This window comes from Miniopterus natalensis, chromosome 14 (assembly GCF_054644295.1).
Source record: "Miniopterus natalensis isolate mMinNat1 chromosome 14, mMinNat1.hap1, whole genome shotgun sequence".
NCBI classification, from domain to species: Eukaryota; Metazoa; Chordata; class Mammalia; order Chiroptera; family Miniopteridae; genus Miniopterus; species Miniopterus natalensis.
Window position 1 is genome coordinate 9602690 of NC_142094.1, and position 13134 is coordinate 9615823.

General features: G+C 39.0%; 1 protein-coding gene across 1 annotated transcript in view; it reads right to left on the minus strand.

Annotated features, from left to right (window-relative positions):
* The window catches only part of ERCC6 (ERCC excision repair 6, chromatin remodeling factor), a 78487-nt gene that overhangs the window by 19257 nt on the left and 46096 nt on the right, over positions 1-13134 (minus strand). Inside the window, exons 9-11 of the mRNA XM_016200860.2 lie at positions 3968-4138; positions 3317-3493; positions 584-700 (exon numbers count right to left, since the gene is read on the minus strand). Of these exons, the coding sequence (XP_016056346.2) occupies positions 584-700; positions 3317-3493; positions 3968-4138 (465 nt within the window). The remainder of the gene's footprint in view (positions 1-583; positions 701-3316; positions 3494-3967; positions 4139-13134) is intronic.

Here is a 13134-nt window from a genome sequence, read left to right on the forward strand (position 1 = left end):
TCTTCCTTTGAGCCCCCTCCTTGCCCCTGCCCTCCAGCCACACTGGCCTCCTTGAACGTACCAACACCCCCCCACTTTCCATCTATCTAGAACACTCTTCCTCCAAGATCCCCTGTAACTGCCCCTTCACCATCTTTAGGCCTCTGCTCCAATGACAGTTATCGAAGGTCTTCTCTGGCCATCCCATATAAGAGCCTGCTTTCCCAAATCCTTGCCCTTATCACCCCTTAGACCCCATACCTTGCCTCCTCTTTATCTCCACACTTACTAGCACCTGCCATCTGCTTTATTTATTTACAACTGTCTCTCCTCAAGAATGAATTGAGTTCCGTGAGAACTGCTACCTCCCAGGCAATGGCTGGCACCTAAAAAATTTGTAGCATGAATAAACTGGGGACTTGAGGAAAATAGAGAAGTTTAGAAAGAGTAGCTGTGGGGACTCATGGGTTAATAAGAGAGATCTAACCTCTGGACTAGAGAACAGTCCTGCTGAGGGCAGAGGCCACAGCAGACTCACCTGTCACATACTAGTACCTACAAATGTAGATCAGCCTGCCCCACAGTAACTCCTGGATTTACAGACCTGTTCATTTTTATCTGGTAAGGAGAGGCTCATTTTGACATCTGATTTCATTCTCCGCAGTAGGTATGGATTTATGGCATCTCGTAAGACACACGCACACTTATAAGCAGTTTTAACCTGTAGTAAGACAAAAGCAGAAACAATTACTGTATGTTTAAGGAAGGCATTTGTTCTTACTTCTCAATTCTAATGCTTAAAAAAAGTTTTCAAAAGAATGACCAATGACTATACAAAATTGGTTGGAAAATGGTTTGGAAAAATTAGTATAAGTCCAACATGATGTTCATAATATCAGTAAAAAAAACTTATTAACCAAAATGTACAAAGAGAAGAACAGCTGGTAGCTGTGCACCCTATTCCTCTCCTATGCTTTGCTTTAGCTGTTATTGCAGTTAGACCCCACAACAGAGATTCCTCCAGTTCTCAGCCACCCTCTAGGGAAAAAACTGCTTTCAAGCAAATCTTTTTATAATCTCGTATTCTCCAAAAGCTACAAAGGAACTGCTACTCTGCAAGCTGAAGATCAAAAGGCAACTGTGGGGGAAGCTGCAGCAATGCAAGCACCAGATCATCAGCAGAGATTACTGCCCTTTGGAGACTTGGGAGAGTAAGTTCAAGACAAGCCCTGTGATCCCAGAAATGAAAGGTCACTCTAGTCTGAAAGGGAGCAGATGGCTCTGTAATGGAGCACAGCCACATGAGATGGGTGTTAACTACGTAGAAAACCAAGGGCCACAGCGCAGAAGCCACTCTCTACAACTCGCTTAAAGGCAAATAAAGAATTCAATAAATTATTGAAAGTAAAAAAAAATCTACATGGGTCTTAACTAGTAAGTTTCTGTTAATGGAATAAGAAATATTCCAACCGAAGTTTAAATTTAAGAAAATCAGCTGCAAAATGAATGAGAGGTTGATCATAATAAATACAGAAAAATTCATGTTACAAAATTAACATGGTAAAAAAGAAAACATTCTAAAAGACCCTAAGAACACCTCGAGTATGTATACATGTATGTGCATATATGTGTGTTTATCTTCTATGATATTCTTGCCAAAAACGCATAACCTGAATCCAATCACAAAGAATGGAAGACAAACCCTAAGTGAGGCACATTCTATAAAATAACAGGCCTGTGGTCTTCAAAAATATCAAGGTCATCGAAAGGTATAAGAAAAGTTAGAGAAACTATCCCCGACTAAATGAGACTAAAGAGACACAGATACTACTAAACTGGAAAATGTAAACGACATACTTTAGATAACACAATTCTATCAAAGTTCAATTTCCTCCTGATTCTAATGGTTATGCTGTGGTTCTGTAAGAAAATGTCCTTGTTCTTAAATACACACTGAAGGACCTGGAGGAAAGGGCATCATCTGCAACGTGCTCTCAGATGCTTCAGGAACAGTACCTACATCTCTGTGCATAGAGAGAGTCGGGAGACAGAGGGAAGGGAAGACCAAGCAAATGTGGCAAAACGTTAGCAAGACGCTAACAACTGGTGAATCTGGGTGGAGACTATACAGTCCTTTCTATGATTCTTGCAACTTTTTGTTAAACTTGAAATTATTTCTAAATAAAAAAACACTATAAATGAAGAATAGGGATTCAGCGGAGGAAAAGAGCCCTTACAAAAATTAATTAAAAATCATTCAATCTCAAAATGTAAAAGGTATTAAAATAGTTGTTGACAATCCTCTAATTGTAAAGGTCTAAAATTCTATTTCTAATTAAGCATTTCAAACACAGCAACGGCTCTTTCATGAAAGGCTTTGTGTCGTGGCTGTCATGGCCCAGCGCAGGCCCCAGGGCTGTGCAGAAGCCCTGCCTCACCCAGGATGGAGCCTGCCCTCAGGCCTGCTTCATATCCTGATGTTCCTGCCTCTCACAGCCCCATCCTACCAGTCTCCCAGGCCTAAAATTTCAGGGGTCAGTGGCAGCAAGCTCACCACCACCTATCCCATTTCCTTTATCTTGTCAGCCTCCACATTTCATTTGTTCCGACTAAAAAATTGCCACCAGGGGCCCTGCTCTCCACCTTCTTTCTCAGGACCAACATCCAGGTCCAGTTCCAAGTCCAGGTCCTCATCACCCTCATCCCCAATGATTCCTGCAGGTCCCTCAATGCCAGCCTCCCTTCCGTAATGGCCTGAGTAACCCTCCAAGAACAGTGCTCTTCCAGTCACCTGTTCAGACAACCTCAGTGGTTCGTCCCTGCCTGAGTGCCTCTGCCTGCTTCTCAAGGCTCCCATTTCCAGAATCCACAGCTCTCCTGGTACGTCCCCCACAAGCATCCGGTCCAGTCAAGTGTGTCTCTTCACTGCCCGCGGCCACATAATGTGGCTGTTGCCTTAATCTAATGCCCTAGGTTCTTCTCAGCCTGTTTTTCGAGAATCAGGATAAGGGATACCTGTCTCATTAAATCTTCCCTAAACAATTCTCTCTGGCTTGCCCTTTTCTAAGACTTTATACTACTTTATAAGATGCACTACCCAAATTTGCAGTAAATTATATGCTGTCCAGAACTGATTCACTGTTGTTTCATAATTTCTGACTGCTCTTGAATATTTTACGATTTTTAAAAACTCATCTGGAAAAATATGAGATATCAAACAAACATAATTTTGTGATTTTTATCAGACACCAATTTATAGGCTTGGCCATTTTCCTTATTTCTGAACAACTTGGCTACAAAGTATAATATTAAAATATTGAAATACTGGAAGTGTTACCTGTACTGGGGAGGCATTTGAATATCCCCCCATGGTGATGGGGACCGAGAACTGCTCCATAAACACGGGCAGCGTGCCCAACTTTCCCGGGAAGACAAAGTCAAAGAGTGACCACAGCTCACGGAGGTTATTTTGCATGGGGGATCCAGACAAGATGATGCGATGTGGGGTACGGAACTATTTTGGGAAAGAAAATATTTTCTTATTAAATTCAGCTTTTAACAGATGATCACTAATCCTACACCAAAACACCCCACTCAATCTTCTTATTTAACACATTTACATATCATTTTGGTCACCTCCAAAACATAGAAGGCATTTTATGCAGTTTTAATTCTTCAATTATATTAGGGAAGAATTTTTTTTCTTATTGTCCAAGCTGAATACTATGGATTTTGGTTGGATTTGGTTACATTCTAACAACCAATCCTTACAAGAGACATTACGTAATATGAAGAATTAGAATTTAAAAAAACATGATTAAGAGCAAGAACAAAGAATTTTCTGCATGAAGGCAAAAAGTATACTTCAAATTCCTTATGCAAGGGCACAAGGAAAGATTCAGTAAGTGCATTACTAAAATCAGGGAGTTTATTCTCAGTTAAACACTAAGATCCACCTGAAAATCCCTCTTGTTATAAGAGGTCATACCTGTTTGCAAGCAAGGGTGATGGCAGCATTTGGATTTCGAATTTTGTGTCCTTCATCCAAGATCACGTAGTGCCAGTCATGCCTACTAATATCATCTTGCATCAGTCGAATGTAGGAGTAAGAAGTGATCAAAATTCCATGACAATGAGCAATATCTTGAATTAGTTTCTCCTAAAATGATGATAAAATGGAAAAGCCAGTTTTAAATAAGAAGTTGAATTAAATAAGCATGACTCTTAAAATGACAATCTTCCAATCATGATGCAACCTAAAGCACTTTATAAATATGTATACAAATGTAACACATACAATTGTAACTGTGCGTTATCAGCAATGGAAGGTTACTGCATGTTTCATTCATCTGTAACTAGTAAGCACTAACATATCCACTGGGGGGAGGGGCTCAAAAGAAGCCACAAAAAGTTATATAAACCCTGGCTCAACTTTCATTTTTCCAAAACATCCTTTGTGTCAATCCTTGTTAAACTTAAAACAACAAGGTAGATGAAAAGTGACTTCTTTTAATATGAAAGCAAGAAAATAAAGAGAAAAGCTAAGGAGACAAAAAAAACAAATCCAGGAGCTCTAACAATTTATAACATGAATTCCAGGAGGGTAAAGTAGAAAGGATATAAAAGTAATCTTTTTTTTTTAAATAGTAGAAAAAATTCTGAGGAGAGACTTGTATCTATAAAGCAAAATGTCTGAGAGTGTTAGGTAGAAATGCTGAAAAAAGACACAGACCTAGGCAAATGCCAACTAGATGTCTGAATTCCAAAAATAAAGGAAAATATGAGAAAATACTGTTGCTTCTAGTCAGAGCAGACGAAAAGATTTCCTTCAGAGGAAAGACAACTTGTGTTGAACACCTTTTATGCAACATTAAAAATTTCAGAAAGCAATGGGAAAATCTTTTCCATAATTCTAGGGGAAAGCAGTGACCCTGGAATTCTGCATTGATCCAAAGTAGCAGTCATGCTTGAGAGGAAAAACAAATTCCACCTTCAGATAGGTAAGGGCAGCAAATAAAGCAGCAAGAGGTGGGCTAGGTTTAGTATGCGACAGTCAGCCAGCACAGGGTTGAGGTCACTAACAGAACACAGTGAGCCCAAGACCACAGACCTCCCAGACCGGAAGGCTCTTCACTCTCTCAGAGTACTCAAGGCAACTCTGAGGGAGGACAGAGATCCTATTACTAACCCCATTTCACAGATGAGGAAACTGTGGCTAAGAGACAGTAAGTAATATATCAGGTCACAAAGCTGATAAGTGGTGGAGTCAGGATTTGAATATAGAAAGGCAGCTAAGTCTAAAGCTGGATTAACTAAATATTACGCAGCACTGCATCTTACTTAGAGAATAGGGGAAAATAAAAGTGTACTAAAAATCCCACCCTGTCCAAGAATGGTGCATAGGTGATAGATACAGTTTAATTCTCAATCACAAGAGAAAAAGGTTGAAATATACTTGTAAACCATTTATGCCCACTCAGATTCACAGTTGCTACTCCAGCATAAATACAAAAAAAGAAACAGAGTAGAGAACTAGCAAACCACTATGGGGAAAAAAATGACTAAACATGCCAGGGGTCTCCATATGACAGTGGATTACTAGCAGCTACACTTTGCACTGGGCAAGTACAGCAAAAACCCAGTCTTGTGTTTAAAAGAGAACCAAACTGGACTGGCATTAAAAGCTGAAATTATGGGGATTATCAAAGATATACCAAAGGAATACAAACAAAAACAGGGCAGGATGAGAAATATAGATATCAGAAAAAAGAATTGAACCTAAAAGAGGGGTATTTTATATTTTAAAAGAGACTCATAAAGAAGAGCCATGAACCTTTACCTACCAAAAAAGCACTATAACAAGACATGAAAGCAAAGCCCTTAATGCTACAATGACAAAGTGGCACACCCACAGCCTTCAGGGGACGTGACCACTGCCTCTCAGAGTGTGGTAGATCAAAAGAGAGAAAACATTAAAGAAAACAAAAATTTTAAAATTAACATACAAAGGATCTGAGTGTCATCGTTAGTGAGCTCCTTTTACTAGCTATCAGCAGTGCTTCTCAGCTGTGGGGGGTTCCCACTGAGAGATCTGGTAAGTCTAAACCCCAAGCTGGGCTTCCCAGCCCAGAGCACCAGAACTGAGAAAGGTGCCCACATAACTTCTGGCTGTGAAAAAAGCAGGGTTTCTGTATGCCAGGGAGAGACAGCTGGAAATGTAGGCACCCTCTTAAAGGCCAAAATGCATAAAATTTCATGTGCAACCACTCATCCTGGGCTTCGGGAGAGGGAGGGCAGAGTAGACTAGAGCAGTGTGAGGAGACTCCAGGGTTGGGGGCTCTGGGGATAGAGCCCAAAGGGCAGCCATCTGGATTCCATGCTGAGTCATTCCCATATACGGCAGAGGACATCATTCTCAGGTAGATCTGACGAAGTTTCTGCCTGTGGGGGAAGCAACTGCCCCACCCTGGTGGAAAAACACTCACCCTACCCTGTGGAGTTTACACCCAGCTGTGGTCTACAGCCTGAGGCTCATTAGGACACTGAAAGTAACAATCAGCCTACAGGCAAAGGTGGATCTCTGGATGCTTTGAGTCTTTACCTGATCTGCTTCTGGGCCTAGGGCTTGGAAAAACAGATCATGGTGAGCACCTTGGTCCTTTCCAAATGCACCCAGCCCCAGGAGAGAAAGCCACAAGCTGCGGGTTGCTGATAGCTCCAAACAGGGTACTCAGGGTCAGTCAAAAACAGCATCTGACACTGTCCTGCACCAGAGACTTACCAAAAAGTCTGGAGGCATAGCAGATCTACCTAATACATAGAAACAAACCCAAACAGGGAGCCAAATTGGGGAGACAAAAAAAAAAGAGGCCACAAATGAAAGAACAAGAGAATTCTTCAGAAGAGATAAATAAAATGGACATAAGAAATTTATCAGATACAGAGTTCAGAATAATGATTACAAGGATCTTCAACAGCATGAGAAAAGATATAGAAACTATGAAAAATGACCAGATGGAAATGAAGAATGATACAGAAGAAATAAAGAATACACTGGAAGGGATAAAAAGCAGATTAGAGGAAGCCAAGGATTGGATCAATTAATTAGAAAACAGGGTAGAAAAAAATTACTCAATCAGAGAACCAAAAAGAAAAAACAATTAAAAAACTGGAGGACAATCTAAGGGAGCTATGGGACAAAATTAAACATAAAAATATTCACATCATAGGAATGGCAGAAGGTGAAGAAAGTGAGCAAGGGTTAGAGAACGTGTTTGACAGAAACATGGCAGAAAACTTCCCTAACCTGGTGAAGGAAAAAGTCACACAAGTTCAAGAGGCACAGAGAGTACCAGGCAAGAAGAACCCAAAGAGGCCAATGACCAGGCACATCATAATTAAAATACCAAAAATTCAAGACAAAAAGAGGATCTTAAAGGCAGCAAGAGAAAAGCAATCTGTTACCTACAAAGGAGTTCCCTTAAGGCTGTCAGTTGATTTCTCATCAGACACTCTACAGGCCAAACGGGAACTGCATGAAGTAGTCAAGGTAATGAAAAGCAATGATCTGAAACCAAGACTATCCCATAAGGCTATCATTCAAAATAGATGGTGACATAAGGAGCTTCCCAGAAAAAAAATGGCTATTGGAGTTTAGCACCACTAAACCAGCATTGCAAGAAATGTTACTGTAATAATAAGAATAGAGAGAAACATAGGCATAAAGAATTAAAATGGCAACAAATAAATACCTATCAATAGTAACCTTAAATGTAAATCGATTAAATGCTCCAAACAAAAGATATGAGATAGCTGAATGGATAAGAAAACATGGCCCAAATATATGCTGTCAACAAGAGACCCTCCTCAAAACAAAAGACTCAGTGAGAATGAGAGTGAAGGGCTGGAAAAAATTTTTCCATGCAAATGGAAATGAAAAAAAAAACACCACAAAACAAAACAGGTACCAACACTCGTATCTGAAAAAACAGACTTCAAAATGAAGACCATAACAAGAGGCCAGGACGGTCACTACATAATACTAACGGGATCAATCCAACAAGAGGATATAACTCTGATAAACATATATGCACCCAATATAGGAGCACCTAAATATATTTTAAAAAGCTTCTGGTGGAGAGATTAACAGCAATACAGTCATAGTAGGGGACTTTAACACCCAACTGACTTCACTCATCCGTCTTCCAGACAAAAAATCAAGAAGGAAACAGTGACTCTTAATGGCACACTAGATCAGATGGATTTAACTGACATTTACAGAACATTTCATACCAAAGCTGCAGAATATACCTTCTTCTCAAGTAAACATGGGACATTCTCAAAGACAGACCACATGTTAGGACACAGAACAAGTCTACAAGTTCAAGAAGACTGAAATCATATCAAGCATCTTCTCAGATCACAATGGCATGAAACTAAAAATCAACTATAGTAAAAACACTCAAAAACATTCAAACACATGGAGGTTAAAAAGCATGTTATTAAACAATAAATGGGTTACCAATGAGATGAAGAAAGAAAAAACTTCTTGGAAAAAAATGAAAATGAACAAACAACAACCCAAAGTCTATAGGACACAATGAATGCAGTCCTGAGAGAGAAGTTCATAATACTATAGGCCTGCCTCAAAAAAACAAGAAAATTTTTTAATGAACTATCTAACCTTACAACTAAAGAATTAGAACGAAAACAACAAGAAGAGCCCAGAGTAAGTAGAAGGAAGGAAATAATAAAGATCAGAGAGAAAATAAATGAATAGAAACTAAAAAAAAAAGTACAAAAGATCAGTGAAACCAAGAGCTGGTTCTTTGAAAAGATATACAAGATTGATGAAAATTAAGCTAGACTCATCAAGAAACAAAGAGAGAGGACACAAATAAATAAAATCAGAAACAAAAGTGAAGTAACAACTGACACCACAAAAATATAAAGGATTATAAGAAAATACTATGAACAACTAACTGTATGCCAACCAGCTGGACAATGTGGATGAAATGGACAAATTCCTAGAAAAATACAATCTTCCAAAACTGAATCAGGAAGAATTAGAAAAGCTATACAGGCCAATAACAACTGATGGAATTGAAGCAGTAATAAAAAAACACACCCAGCAAACAAAAGCCCTGGTCTGGACGGCTTCAGGGGGTAGTTTTACGAAACATTCAAAGAAGAACTAACACCTATGTCCTCAAGCTATTCCAAAAAACCCAAGAGGAAGGAACACTTCCAAGCTCTTTTTACGAGGTCAGCATTAGCCTAATTCCAAAACCAGATAAAGACACTACAAAGAAAGAGAATTACAGGCCAATATCCCTGATGAGCACAGGCCAATATCCCTGATGAACATAGATGCTAAAATAATCAACAAAATATTAGCAAATTGGATCCAGCAATATATTAAAAAGATCATACACCATGACCAAGTGGGATTTATTCCAGGTATGTAAGGCTGGTACAACATTCGCAAATCAATAAATGTGATACATCACATAAACTGAAAGACAAAAATCACATGATCATATCAATAGATGCAGAAAAAACACTGGACAAAACCCAACACTCATTTTTGATAAAACCTCTCAGCAAAGTGGGAACAGAGGGAACATACCTTAACATACTAAAGGCCATATATGACAAACCTACAGCCAACATTATACTCAATGGGCAAAAACTAAAACCATTTCCCCTGAGAACAGGAACAAGACAGGGATGTCCACTTTCACCACTCTTATTCAACAAAATACTGGAAATCTTAGCCACGGTGATCAGTAAGAAAACATAAAAGGCATCTAAACTGGAAAGGAGGAAGTAAAACTCTCATTATTTGCAGATGACATGATATTGTACATAGAAAATCCTAAAGACTCCACCAAAAAAACTACTAGATTTAATAAATGAGTTTAGCAAGGTAGCAGGATACAAAATTAACACCCAGAAATGGATGGCATTTTTATAAACCAATAATGTACTCTCAGAAAGAAAAACTAAAAAACAATCCCATTTACCATTGCAACAAAAAATTAAGATACTTAAGAATAAACATAACCAAGGAGGTGTAAGATCTGTACTCAGAAAACTACAAGATGTTGAAAAAAGAGATAGAGGAAGATATAAACAAGTAGAAGAATATAGCATGTTCATGGATTAGAATTAACATCATTGAAATGTCCATACTATCCAAAGCAATCTACAGGTTCAATGCAACACCTATTAAAATACCAATGGTATATTTCATAGATGTAGATCACTGCAAAAATTTATATGGAACCAAAAAATACCCCAAATAGCCGTAGCAATCTTGAGAAAGAAGAAGAAAGTTGGAAGGGTCACAATACCAAATATCAAATTATGCTACAAAGCTACTGTAATCAAAACAGCCTGGTACTGGCACAACACCAGGCATAAAGATCAATGAAACAGAACAGAGAACCCAGAAATCAACTCAAGCCATTATGCTCAATTAATATTTGACAAAGGAGGCAAGAACATACAATGGAGTAAAGACAATCTCTTCAATAAATGGTGTTGTAAATATTGGACGGGTACATGCAAAAAAATGAAACTAGACCACCCACACACACCATACACAAGAATAAACTCAAAATGGATAAACAATTTAAATGTAAGACGTGAAACCATAAAAATCCTAGAAGAAACCATAGGCAGCAAAATCTTAGACATCTCTCAGAGCAATATGTTTGCCCACACATCTCCTAGGACAAGAGAAATAAAGGAGAAAATAAACAAATGGGACTACATCAAAATAAAAAGCTTCTGACAGGAAAAGTAACCATAAACAAAACTGAAAGGGAGCCCATTGTATGGGAGAACATATTTGCCGATGATACATCTGATAAGGGGTTAATATCCAAAATACATGAGGAACTCATACAGCTTAACAAAAGGAAGACGATCCAATTTAAAAATGGGCAAAGGATCTAAATAGGCATTTCTCCAAAGTGGACATACATATGGAAAACAGACATATGAAAAAATGCTCAAAGTCACTAATCACCACAGAGATGCAAGTTAAAATGACTTGAGGTATCACCTCACACCTGTCAGAATGGCTGCCATCAACAAATCAACAATGACACGTGCTGGCAAGGATGTGGAGAAAGGGGAACCCTGGTACACTGCTGGTGGGAATGCAGACTGGTGCAGCCACTATGGTAAACAAAATGGAGTTTCCTCAAAAAACTAAAAATGGAACTGCCATTTGACCCAGTAATGTCACTTCTAGGAATATATCCTAAGAATCCCAAAACACCAATCACAAAGAATATATGCACCCCTATGTTCATAGGAGTGCAATTTACAATAGCTAAGATCTGGAGACAGCCCGAGTGCCCATCAATAGATGAGTGGATAAAACAGCTGTGGGACATGTACACCATGGAATACTATGCAGCTGTAAAGAAGGATTGTGTACCTTTTGAGACAGCATGGAGGGACCGGGAGAGTATTATGCTAAGTGAAATAAGCCAGACAGAAAAAGACAAGTATCACATGATCTCACTCATATGTGGAATTTAAGAACATAATAAACTGATGAACAAAATAGATCCAGAGGCACAGAAGCATGGAACAGACTGAGGGATCTCAGAGGGAAGGTGGGGGTGAGGTAGTGGATGGGAAGAGATTAACCAAAGAACTTATATGCATATATGCAGAAACAAGATTAGAAACTCAGTATAATTTTACATTCTCCTTCCTCTCTCCTCCAACTCTGTTGATATGATCTGGGTATTAATCCATTGTTTTACATTCTATAGTTTTGCATTTAAGAATAAATTTTGAGTTGTATTTGGCTTATTAAAAAAATGATGCACCACTCTACCTCGAGCACCACAGCCCACCAGTCCCAGGACTTCTAGAAGCCGTGATGATTTCAATAGTTCCTCCACATCTAAATTTTCCATGGAGATTCTGGCTGCTAGAAGTCATGAAGCAGGTCAGGCATGAGATACATGATAGCAAGGGGCCAGAATGTTCCAGGCCCCATTTAATCCAGGCACAAAGCTGTGCACATGCACAGAGAGAAAAGGAGATAAAAACAACTGCTTGGGGCTTGAAATACAGCAGAAGTTAAATTACTTCTCATTTATAAAATTTCCACTGGGTCATGGCTGACCCCCACTGCTGGCCACACAGAATTCCCACGCTCACTTCACCGACTCCAAGGGTCGCCACCCAGAAGTCGCTCCCGGACAGCTCTTCACCAAGTTACACAAAAGAGACCCCAGCCTCTTGAATGTGTGCCCCTGGAACCATGTTCAGCTTCTTTTGTATGTTTAAGAGTTCGAGTTTATTTTTTAAATTCTGTAATGTCAGCTATGAATGCATACTGATGAATAAGGAGAAGACACTTTTATAAAGAGAGTAAGAAAAATCTGAAAATGACCCCAATGAAAAGGTAACCTTCACACACTCAATAGCCACTGAGTAAAAATACATCAAAGGCTATTTGTTTTCACCGGACTCAATCACAGAATTCTGTAACTGCTAAGACTGGAGTTTCGATAATGGTGAATTGTTGAATATTATGGACGTCTCTATCCAAATACTTAAGACAAATTATCTCGGGCGGTTTCAAATTAAAAGCTTGTAAAATATGTAACCTCTCTCCTAGTTTTTGCAATTAATAGGGTACGTCTGCAATTAGCCTGACTTACTGAACGCAGTGCTGCTGTCATTAAAAGATGTCTGTGCAAGTGCTGCTGTTATTACGGAGGCTCAGGAGACCAATCGCTCCTAGAGGGCAAACAGTGGACTAGTAGGAAACAAGAGCCATAAATCACACTGTCAGGCAGCGGGAGAGCGGAGTGGAGCACAGGCACATGAAGGCCATTCACGGCAAACACAGCATGGCAGCTTCCCAGGCAGGATTTACTGCACCTGTAATTAATTAAAATTTCCTTCAAGCTAAATCTTTAATAAACAAGGATTTGTGCTGACAATGAAGAAAAAAGGGCTCCAGCAACATAATTTTACAATATACCTCACAGAACAAGCATAACATCTATCATTTCTTGTATCAGGTGAACATACCGTCTCTAAAGTTAATAGAAATTATATCACTTTGCGTAATAATTTGTGTACATGGAATGGGTCTAAAATATTTTGGATGCTTGA